This window comes from Parambassis ranga, chromosome 8, assembly GCF_900634625.1.
Source record: "Parambassis ranga chromosome 8, fParRan2.1, whole genome shotgun sequence".
Classification (NCBI taxonomy): Eukaryota; Metazoa; Chordata; class Actinopteri; family Ambassidae; genus Parambassis; species Parambassis ranga.
The window spans coordinates 10,117,778-10,138,040 of NC_041029.1; the positions used below are offsets into that span (position 1 = coordinate 10,117,778).

At 42.1% G+C, this 20,263-nt stretch overlaps 1 protein-coding gene across 2 annotated transcripts in view; it reads left to right on the forward strand.

The window, feature by feature from the left end:
* The window catches only part of asic2 (acid-sensing (proton-gated) ion channel 2), a 235,058-nt gene extending 215,479 nt beyond the window's left edge, over window positions 1-19,579 (forward strand). For both annotated transcript variants that reach the window (XM_028411936.1, XM_028411935.1), the window contains exons 3-10: window positions 7,659-7,786; window positions 11,429-11,579; window positions 11,886-11,942; window positions 15,566-15,719; window positions 16,119-16,210; window positions 16,823-16,902; window positions 17,447-17,515; window positions 18,421-19,579. In XM_028411936.1, the coding sequence (XP_028267737.1) occupies window positions 7,659-7,786; window positions 11,429-11,579; window positions 11,886-11,942; window positions 15,566-15,719; window positions 16,119-16,210; window positions 16,823-16,902; window positions 17,447-17,515; window positions 18,421-18,522 (833 nt within the window). In that variant the 3' untranslated portion in view covers window positions 18,523-19,579. The remainder of the gene's footprint in view (window positions 1-7,658; window positions 7,787-11,428; window positions 11,580-11,885; window positions 11,943-15,565; window positions 15,720-16,118; window positions 16,211-16,822; window positions 16,903-17,446; window positions 17,516-18,420) is intronic.
* Window positions 19,580-20,263: the final 684 nt, after the last annotated feature.

Genomic DNA, 20,263 nt, shown 5'->3' on the forward strand with positions numbered 1-20,263 from the left:
TCCACTCAGGACACCATAGGGAATAGACGCATTCCAAAACTCTTACAAAAGTCTTACAGTGTGGCCGGGGCGTGGCCTCAAAGTTTGACCATTTCTGAGGACACAGAAAGTCTCAATAACTTCTTCGTTTTCTGTCCGATCTGTACGAAATGTCACATGTATGATCAGAGTCTGACCCTAAACACATCTATACAACAATATTGAGGCTTTGACAGAGCGCCACCTACTGGCTACACAAAATGTTGTGTTTTCATAGGTTTTTCTGCCTGCCCCCCTGGCCTGTTTTGAGTAGGGTCATGAAAATTGGTACACATGTGTATCACCCCAAGATGCACAAAAAAGTCTCTTGGACCCCCCCTCCAAACCCAACAGGAAGTCCGCAATTTTGAAATTTCTGTTAATTTTTGGCGATTTGTGACCCTCCTACAAAACTTTTCACGCCTCGCATACTTCCTCCAAATGAGCTAAAACTCACTGTGTCCACTCAGGACACCATAGGGAATAGACGCATTCAAAAACTCTTACAAAAGTCTGACGGTGTGGCGGGGGCGTGGCCTCAAACTTGACCATTCGCCATTACAAAGGAACTCACTGTATTTATTGCCCTAATGCGTAGCCCCGCTGGCCAGTTTGACACAGGATCATGAGAATTAGCACACATGTGTATCACCCCAAGACGCACAAAAAACTCTCTTGGACCCCCCCTCCAAACCCAACAGGAAGTCCACCATTTTGACTTTTGTGGCCATTTTTTGCCTATTTGTGACCCTGCTTCAAAACTTTTCACGCCTCACATACTTCATGCAATTGAGCTGAAATTCACTGTGTCCACTCAGGACACCATAGGGAATAGACGCATTCCAAAACTCTTTCAAAAGTATTACCGTGTGGCGGGGAGTGGCCTCAAAGTTGACCATTCGCCATTACAAAGGAACTCGCTGTGTTTTATGCAGTACTACCCATATACTTTATGCAATGTGGACAAAATCTTACAGTACTGCCATGGAGCCAAGTCTAAACAGATATATATGCTAATAGGATGATACGGTCATAGCGCCACCTACTGGTAGCAGGAAAGTTTGGTTGTAAACATGTGTTTGTTGTATATCTGTGGAAATGAGAGGAGAGCATAGCACAGGAGAGTATAGGAGACGCGAGCATAGGAGAGAAGACTGCGATGACCCCACGGATCGCAAGGTGCGCGAGGGCCCGCAATGCTGCTTGCAGCTTTAATTAGGGCCCGAGCACCGAATGGTGCAAGAGCCCTATTGAAACCCTTAGGATTATTATTTTTTTTTTTTTTTTTTTTTTTTTTTTTTTTTTTTTTCCCCCTCCGAGATCGCATTTTTGGGGGCCTTAACATGCCCAAAAACTCACCAAACTTGGTAGAAAAATTCATTCGCCTGAAAAATTTTGAAATTTGCTGACTTTTGAAATGCACATATAAAAATGGCTCTATAGCGCCCCCAACGCGTAGCCCCTCTGGCCGGTTTGACACAGGATTATGAAAATTGGCACACATATGTATCACCTCAAGACGCACAAAAAAGTCTCTTGGACCCCCCCTCCAAACCCAACAGGAAGTCCGCCATTTGAAGGTTTGTGGCCATTTTTGGCGATGTGTGACCCTGCTGCCAAACTTTTCACGCCTCGCATACTTCAACGGATTGAGCTGAAATTCGCCGTGTCCACTCAGGACACCATAGGGAATAGACGCATTCCAAAACTCTTACAAAAGTCTGACGGTGTGGCCGGGGCGTGGCCTCAAAGTTTGACCATTTCTGAGGACACAGAAAGTCTCTATAACTTCTTCGTTTTCTGTCCGATCTGTACGAAATGTCACATGTATGATCAGAGTCTGACCCTAAACACATCTATACAACAATATTGAGGCTTTGACAGAGCGCCACCTACTGGCTACACAAAATGTTGTGTTTTCAGAGGTTTTTCTGCCTGCCCCCCTGGCCTGTTTTGAGTAGGGTCATGAAAATTGGTACACATGTGTATCACCCCAAGATGCACAAAAAAGTCTCTTGGACCCCCCCTCCAAACCCAACAGGAAGTCCGCAATTTTTAAATTTCTGTTAATTTTTGCCGATTTGTGACCCTCCTACAAAACTTTTCACGCCTCGCATACTTCATCCAAATGAGCTAAAACTCACTGTGTCCACTCAGGACACCATAGGGAATAGACGCATTCCAAAACTCTTACAAAAGTCTGACGGTGTGGCGGGGGCGTGGCCTCAAAGTTGACCATTCGCCATTACAAAGGAACTCACTGTATTTATTGCCCTAATGCGTAGCCCCGCTGGCCGGTTTGACACAGGATCATGAGAATTAGCACACATGTGTATCACCCCAAGACGCACAAAAAAGTCTCTTGGACCCCCCCTCCAAACCCAACAGGAAGTCCACCATTTTGACTTTTGTGGCCATTTTTTGCCTATTTGTGACCCTGCTTCAAAACTTTTCACGCCTCACATACTTCATGCAATTGAGCTGAAATTCACTGTGTCCACTCAGGACACCACAGGGAATAGACGCATTCCAAAACTCTTACAAAGGTCTTACGGTGTGGTGGGGGCGTGGCCTCAAAGTTGACCATTCGCCATTACAAAGGAACTCCCTGTATTTTTTGCCCTAATGTGTAGCCCCGCTGGCCAGTTTGACACAGGTTCATGAAAATTAGCACACATGTGTATCACCCCAAGACGCACAAAAAAGTCTCTTGGACCCCGCCTCCAAACCCAACAGGAAGTCCGCCATTTTGACTTTTGTGGCAATTGTTTGCCTATTTTTGACCCTGCTTCAACACTTTTAACGCCTCACATACTTCATGCAATTGAGCTGAAATTCACTGTGTCCACTCAGGACACCATAGGGAATAGACGCATTCCAAAACTCTTTCAAAAGTATTACCGTGTGGCGGGGGAGTGGCCTCAAAGTTGACCGTTCGCCATTACAAAGGAACTCGCTGTGTTTTATGCAGTACTACCCATATACTTTATGCAATGTGGACAAAATCTTACAGTACTGCTATGGACCCGAGTCTGAACAGACATATATGCTAATAGGATGATACGGTCATAGCGCCACCTACTGGTAGCAGGAAAGTTTGGTTGTAAACATGTGTTCGTTGTATCTCTGTGGAAATAAGAGGAGAGCATAGGACAGGAGAGTATAGGAGACAAGAGCATAGGAGAGAAGACTGCGATGACCCCGCGGATCGCAAGGTGCGCGAGGGCCCGCAATGCTGCTTGCAGCTTTAATTTTTTTTTTTTTTTTTTTTTTTTTTTTTTCCCCCTCCGAGATCGCATTTTTGGAGGCCTTAACATGCCCAAAAACTCACCAAACTTGGTAGAAAAATTCATTCACCCGAAAAATTTTGAAATTTGCTGACTTTTGAAAAGCACATATAAAAATGGCTCTATAGCGCCCCCAACGCGTAGCCCCTCTGGCCGGTTTGACACAGGAGTATGAAAATTGGCACACATATGTATCACCTCAAGACGCACAAAAAAGTCTCTTGGACCCCCCCTCCAAACCCAACAGGAAGTCCGCCATTTGAAGGTTTGTGGCCATTTTTGGCGATGTGTGACCCTGCTGCCAAACTTTTCACGCCTCGCATACTTCAACGGATTGAGCTGAAATTCGCCGTGTCCACTCAGGACACCATAGGGAATAGACGCATTCCAAAACTCTTACAAAAGTCTTACGGTGTGGCCGGGGCGTGGCCTCAAAGTTTGACCATTTCTGAGGACACAGAAAGTCTCTATAACTTCTTCGTTTTCTGTCCGATCTGTACGAAATGTCACATGTATGATCAGAGTCTGACCCTAAACACATCTATACAACAATATTGAGGCTTTGACAGAGCGCCACCTACTGGCTACACAAAATGTTGTGTTTTCATAGGTTTTTCTGCCTGCCCCCCTGGCCTGTTTTGAGTAGGGTCATGAAAATTGGTACACATGTGTATCACCCCAAGATGCACAAAAAAGTCTCTTGGACCCCCCCTCCAAACCCAACAGGAAGTCCGCAATTTTGAAATTTCTGTTAATTTTTGGCGATTTGTGACCCTCCTACAAAACTTTTCACGCCTCGCATACTTCCTCCAAATGAGCTAAAACTCACTGTGTCCACTCAGGACACCATAGGGAATAGACGCATTCAAAAACTCTTACAAAAGTCTGACGGTGTGGCGGGGGCGTGGCCTCAAACTTGACCATTCGCCATTACAAAGGAACTCACTGTATTTATTGCCCTAATGCGTAGCCCCGCTGGCCAGTTTGACACAGGATCATGAAAATTAGCACACATGTGTATCACCCCAAGACGCACAAAAAAGTCTCTTGGACCCCCCCTCCAAACCCAACAGGAAGTCCACCATTTTGACTTTTGTGGCCATTTTTTGCCTATTTGTGACCCTGCTTCAAAACTTTTCACGCCTCACATACTTCATGCAATTGAGCTGAAATTCACTGTGTCCACTCAGGACACCATAGGGAATAGACGCATTCCAAAACTCTTTCAAAAGTATTACCGTGTGGCGGGGGAGTGGCCTCAAAGTTGACCATTCGCCATTACAAAGGAACTTGCTGTGTTTTATGCAGTACTACCCATATACTTTATGCAATGTGGACAAAATCTTACAGTACTGCCATGGAGCCTAGTCTAAACAGATATATATGCTAATAGGATCATACGGTCATAGCGCCACCTACTGGTAGCAGGAAAGTTTGGTTGTAAACATGTGTTTGTTGTATATCTGTGGAAATGAGAGGAGGAGAGCATAGCACAGGAGAGTATAGGAGACGCGAGCATAGGAGAGAAGACTGCGATGACCCCACGGATCGCAAGGTGCGCGAGGGCCCGCAATGCTGCTTGCAGCTTTAATTTTTATGTTGCACTTTACTAACTGTTACACAGAGCAGAAACATCTAGGTTGAGCTTGAAGTGGCTGATAGCATCTTAATTAAGTCCACCCCTAATCATTGTAAATCAAATAAGTGTGATTGTAGTGATGAAATACGGAGCAACTGCAAATCTGTGGAGCTATCATCGATTCTGGTGGGGACACGGTCAGATGTAACAACCATGGTTATCTCTGAGCCTCTTGATCATCTTTTGATAAGGAGAAGTGAACAGACTGGAGCACAAACAGATTCCTGTTTGCTCACACACACACACACACACACACACTGTGTCTCCTTCACACAGAGAACACATTGTGCCAAATCATTGTCTCTGTGCGGCAGAATGATATAAAAAGTCTCAGACAGTCTATTGCTAATGTTTTAGAACAAAACAGGCCGAGTCTACACATTAATCAGTTTATTGAGAGTTCTCTGTGTTTGTAACACCATCTATTGATCATTTAGATTTAAGATGTGGCCAGTGTAAAGCAGCAATAACCAGTGTGAATCAACAGAAACAACCCCTGCTTGTTCCCCAACCCCAAGCCTGCAGTCCTACACATGGGTCTGCTCAGAACTTGGGGAGCAGCCTCCCTTTGAAACTTTTTAAACTCATCTGTTCATGTAGACCTATGACCTTAGCTAAATACAATCTGAGTGGAAGGGATTGATCTTGTTGTTTTTTCTCTTCTTTACATTGTTGTGTCTCTCTCCATAAACATCAAATGTTCTTCTACCAACATTAATGATTAATAAAGTTTTTTCTGATTTACTGTTTATGGCATTGCATTAATGTAAATAAATTGATTCTATTATTGGTTAAAATCAAAAAAGCACTTTGAATGACTAATGGTTGAGTAAATGTTCCTGCTTTATGTCATGTTCTGTCTGTTCTCAGCCTGTTTTTACCGCAAAGCATTGATCCATAAATTTATACATTCACTTAGCCAAGATATTACTTTATGCTTTGGTTGACAAATGTAGCTCACGTAAAAGCTGACCAAATAGAAAAGCATTGAAACAGTGTCCATATTAGTGTCGCTGCTAATTGGTTTCAAGCCGAGCAATGTTTAGTATGAAATGTAACAATATAATGTACAAAGGCCTTTAAACACATTAGAGAGCTGCACGCTCTCACTTGGCGAGATGTTCCTCTATTACAATAAACAGCCAGTGCAAATAGTTTCAATATGTGGATATGTGTTTACACTGTTTAGTGTTCAGGTTAATGAAGGAATATGTCAAAGAGTGAAACAGTTTGACTGTTTTATGGCTTTTTTTAATCTTCTCTTGACAACTAATCATGTTAGATATAAGGGTGGTGGCTGCTAATGGGGCATTTGCCCAGCAGCTATTAAAAAGTCATGTGGTTGAATACGGTTTCCCTCCAACATGACACATTTCATACTTTAAGACTCTGTCTTTCATTTAAATATGCATGTTAGGTATGTAATTTAAAGTCATCAAATATAAGAATGAAAAAAAATAACCCTTAAGAACATATGTGGCCATTAAGTGAAATGAAGTTCCTGTTTATAAACACACAACAAATGTGCAGTAGGGACCATCTATTTGATCATCACACTGTACCACAACTCATAACCAAGAAATAGGTTTAGGAGAGTTGTGTACAATTTATCAATGAGGAACACCCTTCGTACACTTCTGCTTCAAAGGTTTGGGTCAGCATCTATAAAATAGTGACTTTGTTCAAGTCCCCACGTGCGTTTTGGTTTGTTGTTGCATTTAAATGATGCTAATCCAGTTAAACCTTGATGAGACATGAAGGACGAAAACCTAGTTATGATGACAAACAAGATATTTTAAGGACAAGACAGACACAAACATAATTTAACTCCCTGACACACTCACACACACACACACCCATCCATCTATGACCACACGAGTCAGCAATCTGTTTACACTGACATTCAGATGTGCACTTGCTAAATGATCTCTGATTTACTCTGATTGTCTCTCACACATATTTATTTTTTATACTTTTATGCACAAACACAGATTCACAGTGATGTTCTTTCAAACACAAAACTAAAAGAAAGTTTGATCCCTTCATCTGTGCCTTAATGTGACTGCTTCCAAGCTGTCAACATATCAGTCACAGCAGATGTTTGATTGATGAGTGTATCATAGTGGGGTGATGCTACGGTGCATCTGTGTGTGTGTGTGTAGTATGTCGATTTGTAATACTGGTTGTGCTGACTCTAGTGACTTGGTTGCAGAGCAGCCCGAGGCATACAGCTGATGGGCTGGCTGGGGGAAAAGCATGATTGAAGGAGCAGGAGCCACTCAATGTAGGGACATGGAGGAAGAATATTATCGATTTCTGACTCTTTTTGTCCTTGCCTGTGTGTGTGTCTGTGCATACAAGTGTTGTGAATGGAAGGATAAAGGCCCTTTCATCTATGAAGTCAGCACTGAGCCTTCTTCCTGTGTTTGATGTCACAACAAATGGAATGGCACATCTCAAAAAGTGTGTTACAATAAAGGCAAGCTTAAATGTCTGCAGCTTTCAGTCGAAAGGCCCAGAATGCATTGCTAAAAGGTTCAGTTTTTGACTCTCTGCAACAGCATCCGCTGGGTGTAAACAGCTTTTATCGGCACCTTTATTCCCAGAACTATAGGGCTATCTAAACCACCGACAAGCCTGTGACATTTAAAGTTTCCCTACTGTATGTGTTTTAAAGACTGAATAAATTGTGTTTCCATCTGTCTTCCTTGCAGAGGATACAGCCTTTGAGGCAGGTGTGCGGGTGCAGATCCACAGCCAGGCAGAACCCCCCTTCATTCACGAGCTGGGTTTCGGCGTCGCCCCTGGTTTCCAGACTTTTGTAGCCACACAGGAGCAGAGGGTAGGTGTCCCTGACATTCCCTGATACCATTAATAAAAAACCATTCTGTTCCAAACATTCAGCTTGTCAAATAATAATAAACACATGATAAATAAGTTGCCATAACAAACAGGATGGGGTTTTGTGTGTGAGTGGATAGACCTCTGAGGATTTCCTGGCACTTTCTGCAATTGACATCCTTCACTGAAACCCAGCGCCACTCAATCATTGTTCCATCACACAAAGACAGTATGAATCCTGCAGGACACAGATGTACAAAGCAGAATGTAGATAGTCTCTTCTTTCTTCTCTTGGGCTGGGGACACACCACACAACTTTTACAGTCTTAACAGATTTTAAAAAGATTAGTAGGACACACTAACAGACTTCAGCAGATTGTTTTCAGAAAATGTATTTCCTTCTGTTTGAAAATCACTACCTCTCTGTTATGTGTGTTCACAGCAGTGTTTCCCAACCTTTATTGAGCCATGGCACATAAAAAAAAATAGAAATCCCACAGCTACATTCCACAGCATTCGAATGTTTTACCTTCAAACGTGGTGACAAGGGTCTGTTTATTTTCATTGTTAAAGGCTGAATATAAATAATAGTAGGTTCAGTAAAGTGAATGGATTTTTTCATGTGTGAGGACAAAGTTCAACGTAACTATTGAAGCTTCTCAGTTCATATAGCAGTAAATTGTGCAGCTGCATCTACAGCCGATGCAACGTCAACACTAAAAAGAGCAGTAAGATGAGATGAAGGTTTGGCGCTAGAAAAACAAAATAGATGTAAATCTCTGTAAAGAAGAGAAGAATATAAGCTGTAGTCTTATAATTATGGTGTCGTAATTAGAATGCAATGTATTATGAATAGAAATATGTTCATTATAGCCTCATATTGACAATTTCCATGCTAGACAATTTCATAATTGGGGAATTATGCATGATTTTCTTGGCAATAGATAAATGTAAACACAAAACTGAGTCCCTATGAGCCGCATGCATGTGCTTAAGAAACATTCACTTTCAGAATCATATGTAAACAGAATATTTTTGGAATCTTTTTGTCAACAAAACATCATTTCAAAGCACAGTGCGTGCAGTAGTACAGTCGCCTCAGTGTTAGGCAGGAAGGGGAGCTGGTTCCGCCTCTTGGGTAATGAGCCTCCAGGGTTTCAGTCTCAGCTCATCTGTCAGCCCACTTCTGTGACTGACAGGGTGAAGACAAACCCTCCTCTGCCAGCCCACAACAAAGACGCTGTCCCTCTCCACAGCAGGGAAACACAGCAGATTTATCTCTATAGCTAATTAATGCAGAACTGCACTTTGTATCAGAAGCCTGGGAGAAGCCCTCCTGCTGTGGAAGTTCCCACCTGTCTCTTTAAGCTGATGCTTCCTCTAGAAATCTGGAGGGCAAAAATGTCCAAAGACAACCATGATAATGATGATTGGGTGGAATATCTGGGGCAAAGATTTGGAATCAGGCCTTGTGGAGTATGTTAGGTCCATTAGTGGATTTTGTTTAAATAAGGCATACACAATTCAGTCTGCCTAAAATGACAAAGAGTTTAAATGAACTCATTTTGGCTAATAATATTAGGACTAGATCAAAGCACCTTTAATCAACTGAGCTAAAGGCAAAACCACATAGCCTATAGTAAGGGCTGAATGGGTTCTCAGATGCAGGCAATTTTAAATTTAAGCTCTCCAGACTCAGAAATTGCCCTTCTGTGTGCTTTTAACTGACACTAAAAGGGCACAGCAGTCCCTTGGTTGAGAGACCCATTCTTCCCAAGGATAAAAAGTCTTTATTCTACCTTTTTTTTACTTTGCTGCCTCAGGGTCTTTGTGTTTCAGTTTAGCTCTGTGCTATCAGAAAAATAACATAGCTGACTTGAAATGTGCACAAACCAGTTGCCGAGGTCCAGCAACCAGAACTAAAACCAGATCTCGCCCCACCAGCACAAATACGACGACCTCATTATAGCTGAGCCTGTTCTCAACTTTTTAACAATGTCCCCCGCTGACCAAGTTGTAAAGCCTAATTAAAGCATCGCTCCGCTATAGCAGGGGAATGGAACATTGATTAATAACACACCGAGTGGGGCGCAGGCCTCGACTCTTATTAGATACACCATAATCGGGTCAGCAGGTCTCAGCACAGTGAAAAGTGATATTGAGCACCTTGGATTATCTGATTACAGATACATAATCAGATCCTGAATCTGCTACAGCTGACTCTAATTAGGCCAGAAGTGAAGATTAGCTAAGGTTTGAAGGTGGTTTTAAAGGTTAAGGATTGCTGAGGAGCACCTTTCTTAAGGCTCGAACAAAATTAATAGTGTCTGGATGCTGGTATTTATTGCTTGGGCTTGCAGCTGGCATCATGGAGAGCATGTTTAATTATCACAGGAGACATTATTGCCGTGCCCAGAAATGGCTTTAGGCGTCTGGACAATGAAATATTCAGCTTGCTAGATTGCTGTTTGGATTGTGTTTAAATTTATTGCCCTAAGTGATTGTATCTGCAGAGCTACAACATTAAACCCCCTCCAAGCAGAGATACAACATCACCCGGCAGCAGGGTTTCAAATTCTGTCAGTGCTAACAAGCAGATAGTAGCCAAATTTCACCTGGCAGGATGTTGCGTTTTGCCTCATCCAAAAAAAAACTGGTTCTTTTGGCAGCAGAAGCTGCCTCACTCGGGATGCACGGTGATGACAATGAAGGGAGCTAAAGAACAGAGGGTGGTGGCTGATGGATTCAGTGCATGCTAGACCTCATTGCCTGTGTTGTGGAGCAGATGGGCCTCCACACTACTCGGCCCGGTGTCCCTCGTTTCTCATCTGTTGTCCCAGGCCTCAGAGCCGAGGAAGCAGGAGGAGAACATTTGGAGTTTTTGTGCTGCCATCACCGGGTGTGGTGGGATTTTTCCGACAGACTCTGGCTATCTGTTGAATTGTTTTCCACCCAGCCTGGTTTGTCGTGAGGCTCCTCTGCCTCTCTATACTGGCTGGGTTTCAGGAAGTAAGAAATGCATTTTGGAGGTCTGCTGACGCTGTGTCTCATGTTTTGGACATGCAGGCCTTCTTAAGGTCCTTCATAAAGTCTCTTATATAGTTCTGTTTTTTTTTCTTGCTTGCTGGTGACAGACAAATTAGTCCTACCTTTATATTTAAGCTGCTGGGAGAATGTGGGTCATTGTTTGAGCCCCAATCCTCCCTAGTCCTTGTCGTGTGTCCTTGGGCACATTGCCTCCAGCAATGATGTGTGTATGAATGTGTATGAATGAGTCAGCAGTGGTCGGAGAGGTCACATTTCTGTCAGTCTCCCCCTGGGGAGCTGTGGCTATATGTACCACCACCACTGTGTGAATGAATAATGCATTTCAATGTAAAGAACTTTGAGTGCCCCGCAAAACCATTGCATCATTAATTATTATTATTAAATGTGCTGTACAAACAGTTTAAGTCATTGCCATCTGACTGAATCTAACTTATGATTTGGTCCCAAAGCTTACAAATATATGTCAATGTACTATGAGCATTTTTGCACTTACCGTAATTGGGTTTCTATTTGTCTGGTCATGAATGTGAGCATTTGATCTACACCGCCGTTTCCTCCAGGCCTGTCTAACTCTCACTTCCTTTTTCAACTATAGCTAACATACCTGCCTCCCCCGTGGGGAGAGTGTGAGTCCAAAGCCCTGGAATCAGGCTTCTTTCAGGTCTACAGTGTAACCGCTTGCAGGATCGACTGTGAAACTCGCTACATCGTGGAGAACTGCAACTGCAGGATGGTCCACATGCCTGGTAAGATAGAGAAAAAATATATAGACAGATTAGAGGTGATTGAGCATGCATTCATAAACAGGAGGTCGCAGTATTTTATGTGAGATTAAACAGCACTAAGAGGCCGCATTAAAATGACAAGTCAATCCTGGATTAAGTGTAAACATTAAAAAAAGCCCTGGAATTATGTGTCTGGCAGGAAAAGGCGCTGTGCCTTGCAGATTGTTTCCTTCACCTACCTGTTTACACGAGTTTTGTTCCATAAACTTAACATTTACACAATGATAGTGAATCAACACCTCCCTGTTATGTGTATTATTCCAATAGGCGATGCCTCGTACTGCACACCTGAGCAGTACAAAGACTGTGCTGAGCCTGCTCTTGGTAAGTCTGCACACACACACACACACACACACACACACACACACAATAATGCCCTAAGCGTGTGTTGGTTTACATGTGATTATGCATAAGCAAAGGATTTGGGGTTCTTTTTTTGTTGCTTTAATGTTAAACCTGCTTAACAGGCTACACTGAGGAACATTTTAGGACACCTCAACTTAACATCATCTGCAGAATATAATCATCAAGGTCAAACCACACGAAGAACGCCTCAGAGAACGGGTGGAAGCCACTGTCAAAGTGTGCCTCCTCTGCGTCTCTCTGTCATTGAGCATCATTGAAAACAAAGCTTGTAGGTTCTGCGGGGACACTAGTGGTCTACTTGGCTGCAGAAGTTTGAGCGTACAGCAGGAGAGTGCATGTGTCACTTTGAACTTTCTGATTTATCAAGGGGAGTCATCTTAATATTCCCCCTTGTGTGTGAAGGGCTCATCAAGTCTGTAACCAGCATCAAAGCAGACAGGAACTGCAGTGTTAGAGTTCAATTTAACGCATGGATAGTCAGAAAGATAATGCGTCATATTTCCTGCATTGTGGTAAATTATACAGCCATGTAAAAGGCTTTGACAGCCCGGGCTCCTGCCCTCAGATTGAAAGCTTAGCATAGCATTGCCAGCTTTATTAAATTAAGAGTTGTTTAAATCTATTGATCAGATTTTCTTTGTTTTGATTTCTTATGAAATATATATGTAATATTTTACTGAAATTAAGTTAAAGAGACTAGAGCTAGTCAGATAAAAACCTTTTGTGTTTTTTTCTACATAATATTTCTCGGAATGTATTAAAAGTTATAGTTTAAAGTCCTGTATGGTACAGCCAATAAAAAGTAGAGCTGTAATTGGACAGCCTGTGTTTTCTAAAGCTGGTGGAGAGTGCACCATTACAGAAACTCCAGGTGACCTCTGTCACAGTGCTGTTTAATAAAACTATTAAACTGTGGGCCTTTTGTAGTGTATGAGTCACCATGCTTTTACAGTGACAAGAGATAATGTGAAATGCACCTGAGAGCTAAGCTTACAGTGAGAATATTCAGAAGTCTCCTTTGTAGTGATTTTGATCAGTGTTTTTTTCTCTTTGATGGCCCCTGTACTCTTAAAAAATGTTCGGTTTAAACTCATGATGGGCAACCCAAATGCAATCTAGAAGATGGGCTTTCAGGCCGGCAGAACAGGTTCAGCTATCAAGCACCAAGGACAGCAACAGTCTGGGTGGAGGCGGTGAACTCCTTGAACTACTTGATTCCATGTGAGGTAGTGAAAACAGGTTTTGTTCTGACACTTGAGGGGCTGAACCCATCCAGGGTGGGACTTTATAATTAAAGAGCTCTGCAAGATTAAAGCATTATAAGGCTTAGCAATTGAAAAATGCTCTTAACTGTTACCCATATAATTCTAATATAATCAGCATTTTTGATAAACAAAAGCCCAAACATATAGTGCACAGCTTATAACTTCGTTCGAGGGCACACAGTAATACATGACCTTAACCGAACTCAGCTTTTGTCCTATTGTAGTTACAGCAACATCAGTAAAACCTTCTCTCCTCCCACACCGTTCTCAGCCCCCCCACCACCTCTCCCCCTTCCTGCAGTAAATTATTTCTGGAAAGCCAGAAATGTACAAAAAGTGTAGCCAAGGGCAACAAAACTTTCAAGCAATCAGCATCGATGCAGCAGACTCCCACAACATAAGAGCATGGAGCGTAGCTCACCAATAATTAACATGCAACACAAACAAAAGCAGCGTCGTATGATGCAGGAGTGTAGAAAGCTTTGGTGCATATTCCAGATGGATCTTTTCCTCCATCTCTTTCCTGTAATTGGCTTCATTTTTGGAACTTTGATGCTTTCACAATCCCAACACAGACACACACACACACTTTAGCTTGGATCATTGAATGCAAATGAATTCTAGTTTAAACTCCATTGGCAATTTACTATACCCACCAGAGAGGATTTCACAGCACAAGTTTGATTGGGTTTTTCCATCTCTAAATGTGTCACTCAAGTTTTGGAGAAAGCACTGAAAATATATTATTTTTTTTTTAATCTAGACGTTTGTAAATGACACCTCCAGACGTATATATTCATTATTTCTATTATAGCTACTTCACAAGAGGTCCAACCTGCAAAGACTTATTTATACTTTAACATTAACACATAGATATGTATTAACATTATGAAAAATATGAAAGCCTGTTGGAAAGGAATGTATTATGCTAATATGGTCTTTTAGTTTCCGATGTGTGTGAGAGGAAATAAGTGAAGGACGTGGGCACAGGTGAGGGGCTCAGACAAAGAAATCAATCATTTGAATGCAAGAGGCCATGCTCCAGTGTATCCAATAGGGTCTCATTTAAATAAACATAAGACACCACATGAGAAGCCATATTGAATTTCCTCTTGCACTTACGTGACTGTGTGGCCTTGCCAGCTATTAGTGCACCGTGGGGGATATTGCGATTCGTGCTCTGCGGCCTGCAGGTCTGCCCTTAGCTGTCTCAGTGAGAAGCCAGCCCAATAACTTCTACTTCACTTTTTTTTTTATTCTGCAAATAAAAAGTGGATGTATGAAATTGAATGAAGATTTTTGGTGAGTGAGAAGGGGCTCTGTAACCTCTGGTAAAATTAAGTGAGTTTGAATTTAACAGCCTCAAAAATTCAGCCTCAAACAAAGTGATTTTTGAGCAGCCTGAAGAAGCTGTGGTGGGGCCTATATTTGAGGAGCCGGTGCCGGTGCCTCTCGACATTATCATCCCTGCAGTGAGAGAGCTGGTGTTATGTTGGGGGCTGTGGGCTCGCACTGTGCATTCAAGGTTTTTATATGAAACCAATAAAGCTGAGCTTTGAATAGAACTTGGCAAATCATGTATGTGGTGCCGACAATGACATTGACTTATGCTTTCATATGCTTTAGTGAAGTAAATGCAGTTTACAATCATAGTTGTGTTCGCCAGTGCACATGTGTAACCTCTGATTTCAGTTCTAAAGAAAATACTGTAAAAGCTAATCCATTATAAATGCTCTTAAAATACCACAGGAGCAGTGCTAGTGTCTGGAAGTGTTTGTAAGTACTGAAAAATATAAAAAAATATAAAAATTTGGTGAAGCTTGTGGAAGTCTGGAGTATTAGGTTCTAATTTCATGATAGTGTTGAAAGAAAAGAAAAGCATGCATAATGATTAGAGACTTCTCTTCAGGTCTTTCATCATATCATCTAATAACACTTTATATATTCTATAGTCTTAACACAGGGTTGTTTTTCAATAAAAGATTAATATATGTACTGTTTGATTTGTGCAGATGACTCTGCTCCTGCCCTTTTTTATTGCATTTTATTATTAGTCTAGGTGATTCTGGGCAGAGGTTCTGTGCATAGAAGGGAAGGTTTGTCTGCTGGATATGAACTCTCTCAGCGGTTCAGGCCTTTTCAAACATTTTCAGCAAAATTATTAACACCAAGATCTTCAATAAAAAAACTCCGAATTTTTTTGAAATTTGAAATATAAACCCATTTGCTGTTTTTGCAACCATGTGACTGTGTATGTTTTTTTTGTTTTTTTGGTAGTATTTCTATCTAAATTTTCTCCCTTGTGTTAATCTGCAGCTAAGCTGTCTGCTGTGGAGAGCAGTAGCTGCATGTGCAGGACGCCGTGCAACATGACCCGATACAACAAGGAGCTGTCCATGGTGAAAATCCCCAGCAAGACGTCAGCCCGCTACCTGCAGAAGAAGTTCAACAAGTCCGAGAAGTACATCACGTGAGTACACGCTCTGCTGCAGATAATTCAGTCATCTTCATTTTTATAGAGGACAAAAAAAGAATCCTTTAGTTAATGTGGACAAAAGTGTTCCAGTTTAAATGATGAGTTGAGCTTGTATCAAAGACACAGAAAAAAGGGAAAATGCACCAACTCCACAGTTGGTGTAAGCTCAAAGCTTTCTCCCTGCCAGCTCAAACCACAGTGTCTTTAAAGGCCACACTGCTGTTCTGCTGTAATGATTGGAAGCTTTGTTAAAAGCTGAGGAAGGAGTGCGTCCTCCTCCTCCTCCTCCTCCTCCTCCTCCTACACAGCGGTTGTTACTCAGCCTGTTCATCTGGACGAACTGTTGCTGATTATGTTGCTTGCCAATTAATGGTATCAAATGTCCTGTTACAGAGACAACATCTTGGTGCTGGATGTTTTCTTCGAAGCTTTGAACTACGAGACCATCGAGCAGAAGAAAGCCTACGAGGTGGCAGGTTTGCTGGGTGCGTTTCTCTGAATGTTCTGACCCTTTGAGATGAAGAGTGACACTATAAGCTCTCCTAGGTCAAAAAAGTAAATATGCAGGTGTGATTAATGGAATCTGTGAGCAATAATTCATAAATAAGGTATCATTTCCACCTGACACGAAGCGATTACACCAACACAGCACTGTGTTTTGGGTCAAACTCTGGTTAGCTGCTTCATCCCAACTATTAGCTCCCTCGTTCATATATAATACATGGAATCACTGCAAAGAGCTTCAGTAAGAAAATGTAAGGCTGTCAGGTAAAAAAAAAACTTCCACCTCTCTACTGATAAGTCAGACATGCAAATGTGAATGTTTTATGATGATTGTTGCATCTCAATACACAGTTATTGTGTATTAAAGTGTGATGCCATGCTAGATTTCCCTGATCGCATTCCATCGTGTCACCGGTACCTGAAGAAACCTGCTCCTTGTGACTTTTAACACCAGGACTGTTTCAAGTCTGAAAAACAAAATATCTCACCTTCTCCTTGTCTGAGCTAGTCATCTGGGTCTGCACAGGATGAAAAAATACAAACATTCTTTTTCTCCTTCTTCTTCTCTTGGTGTGACTGCTTGTTTCTTACAGGTGATATTGGAGGGCAGATGGGTTTGTTCATTGGAGCCAGCATCCTCACCATCTTAGAGCTCTTTGATTATGCGTATGAGGTGAGTTAGCCTTCACCTGCACATAATTACTTTTACTCACTGCTCATTTACAGACTCTTGCTGTGTAACTATTGACCCTGAAGACTTGCAACAAAAACAATCACTGATTTAAAGAGCAGACAAAGAAGGAGAGTTTCTCCAGCTGACTGACATGAAGGACTTTGTGATGGCACCCCTCCCTTTGCTATACTGCCTGTTCCTCTTTTTAAAGCTGCTTGTTTCTGAAAAGCACATAATAGACCTCTCCTCCCCTGGGGTTTTGGAAATACACAGAAAAAGTAATTTTCAAGATTTCTTTTTTTTATTATTATAAGAATGAACATAATGGAGTAATGTGGATAAGAAACCTTACGTCGGCATAAGCAGCAGCGTTTAACAGCTTTCATGCTGAAATGAGTGCAGTGGTAGTTTGTTGCCGAATAATTACACTTTTACTTTGAAGTTGCGTGTTCCTTTACAGCGGGTAATTACAAGCGGAGCTCCTGGCGATCGTTCTATTTCAGGCTGAGTGAAATCTTTCTGACTTTTATTTTCTGATCTGCAGGTGGTGAAAGACAGACTACTGGACTTACTGAGCCGAGAGGAGGAGGAGGAGAGTCACGGAGAGGATGTGGTAAGGCACACTTTAAGCCTCTACCTGTCAGTCTTCTTCACTGAAAGCTCTGTGCAAGTGAAGCGTGTAGATTCAGTGTAACTTCACTCACTCTGATCATGCATATCAAACCTTGCTGTATTTCTGCCACTTTCACACAAGCATGTAGAAAGAGCACCAAAGCAGGACTTAAACTGTGTTCAGACCGACTGGGACACGCCAGCTTGGCAGGAAGAGCTCTGCTCTTTCAAAACACTTTCCAGAGTTGCTGCAAGCCTGTTTTATATTGAGAATATTATGTAGACTAACTTAATGCAGTGGCTATATATATCTATAATTATTATTAATTATATTATTCATAATTAGCTGTCTAAGTACTCTGTAAAACTCACTTTGTTGGCAAGCAAAGGCTGATTTATGACAGTTTGGTGGCTGTCTGTTCTCAGAGTGAAGGATTATGGGATTACTATCAACATGTGTGCAGTCCTCCAGTATGCCCACAATACATAATACATAACTGTATTTTGAATGCTGATTGGTTGAAAAGTTGGATGGCAGTTCACAACAAACTATGAAATGCAGACAAGAGACAAGCACAGGCAACATCCATATATATTATACAACAGTCCACTACAACAGCGGTGTGTGTTGAGGCCGAGGCAAAGCAGACGGGCCAACAGCAGTAAACACAAACATAGGCAGCATACAGCTGTGTTTGTTCTTCATATTTTTGACACTGCCCTTGTGGGATAATATAGCTACAACAGGTAGATGTAGAGAATTTTCTGCACCGGCGCATAAACATGTTTACTGTGAGTGTAAACTGTTTCTGAACTCCCACTGCATGCGTCTCTGCCCGGTATATCTGCTTCTACTTTGACACTTTATTGTCTGACCTGAGGCTCTTTTGATCTTTTTCTACCCAGAGTTCCTGTGACCCAGTGGCGAACCACTCGGAGTCCATCAGCCACACAGTGACAGTCCCCTTGCAGACAACGCTGGGTACTCTGGAGGAGATCGCCTGCTGAGGCCCTCCTCCCTTCCCCAAAAGAGCCACATGCACCTCCACTGGGTGGCGCTACATCCTTTGTTACGGCATCCTGCAGAACCTTAACAGGGGAGGGGAGGAGACAAGGACGAGAACAGGGGTTGGTCTAAGGACAGCGCTGCGCTCTGTCACACCCCCCGTCTGAGGCACTAATGGGGATTAAGGAGCTGTCAGCTGGACTTATCGGCACTCTCTGTCACCCTGCACTGTACTGTAATGGGAGGGTTGCCTCTGCTGTGCCAGGCCTGCAGTTGGGTCTCAATCTCTACATACTTGCACACAGAAAATCAGACACCGGGAGGGGCAACTACCCAAACAGGGGACTCAGTCCTGTACATCTATTTAACAAACACATTCATAGTACGTCACTCACTGCCAAATGAACTGTACAAATATCGGTTTCGAACCAAACTGCATGCGTCGATATATCTTGCTCTTTTTGCTGATGCATACGCTGGACTGCAGTGTTGCTTTACTGTACATTTGTGCCATTCGTCTCTGCAGGACAGGCCTGTGACAAGGGCCCGGGTGAGATGTCAAACTTCGAATGTAGAGATTTAACATATGGTTGTTTAAAATCATTGTTCAGGTGTGACCAATCTATCACAGAAAATCTATTCTAGTGAGAGTTTGTCATTTTTTTTATTTAACTTTTGTGAGTTAGAGGGAGTTGGTGATAAATGGACATTACCAACAGTAAAAAAAAAAAAAAGATTTTGTTTATGTGGAATTAGATCATTTGCATATTTTTCACCTGCCAGTTTCACTTTAATCAGTTTACTGGAAGTAGAGTTAGCGATGTCACTCATGCGGTGCTAAACTCTGCTACACTGTTCATTTATGTGGATAAGGAGGACCTGAGCACCCAGCTAAGTGGAGGTACCATCTGAACTGTGGACCAAACTCTGCGGCAAATTAAAATTAAGATGGCTGAGCATTATTTCATTAAGAGAGTGCCAGCTATCAGACAGCTGTGAAAGGTGGCACCATTTTGCCCTCCATCAAATGAAATCCCCATTGTTTTTAAATTTTAACAATTGTTGTGACTATAAAATGTTTAAAAAAAAAAGCACCCAGCAGAGTTCAGCTTTTTATGGTACAGGGTCTGCTGTGTTATGGTGTAAATAATTGTTTTTTGTTTTTACCTCATAAAAACGGGTACCATGCAGACATCCCTGCAGCAGATCTAATTTAAAAAAAAAAAAAAAAAACATCAGCTCCAGGGTCAGACGTGTCTACATGTGTCACATCTTTTTTTTTCTTTTTTTTTTAACTCAACCTGCAAACCTGCAGTTTGCAGTCTGTTATGTGAGAGCCAGCAGCATTTTCTGAGGGAGTTGAATGTCATGTTAAAAATGAAGGACACACTTTGCTCCGAGCACCAGACATTCTTTTCAGTGCAGGTTTAGCTGAACTTTCAGTGTCCTCAGAAACAATCATTACACACACACACACACACGGCTTTACACCAAAAGCTTTTGTCAGACTATTTGGAAGATTTAGCGAGTTTTCTATGATCATCCTAGCATGGTCTCTGTCATCATGATAATGTACATTTACAGGTAGGAAGGAATTCAAGTGCTTTGTGAGACTGTTTGAATTATGATTTCCCATCTGTGGCTCAACCTGCTGTCTGTGTGTACTTATCTCATGTTGTGGCTTCAGACGAACACAGTCCTCGGCTGACCTGCAGGGGTGTGAGACAAACGTGTCTCGCGTCT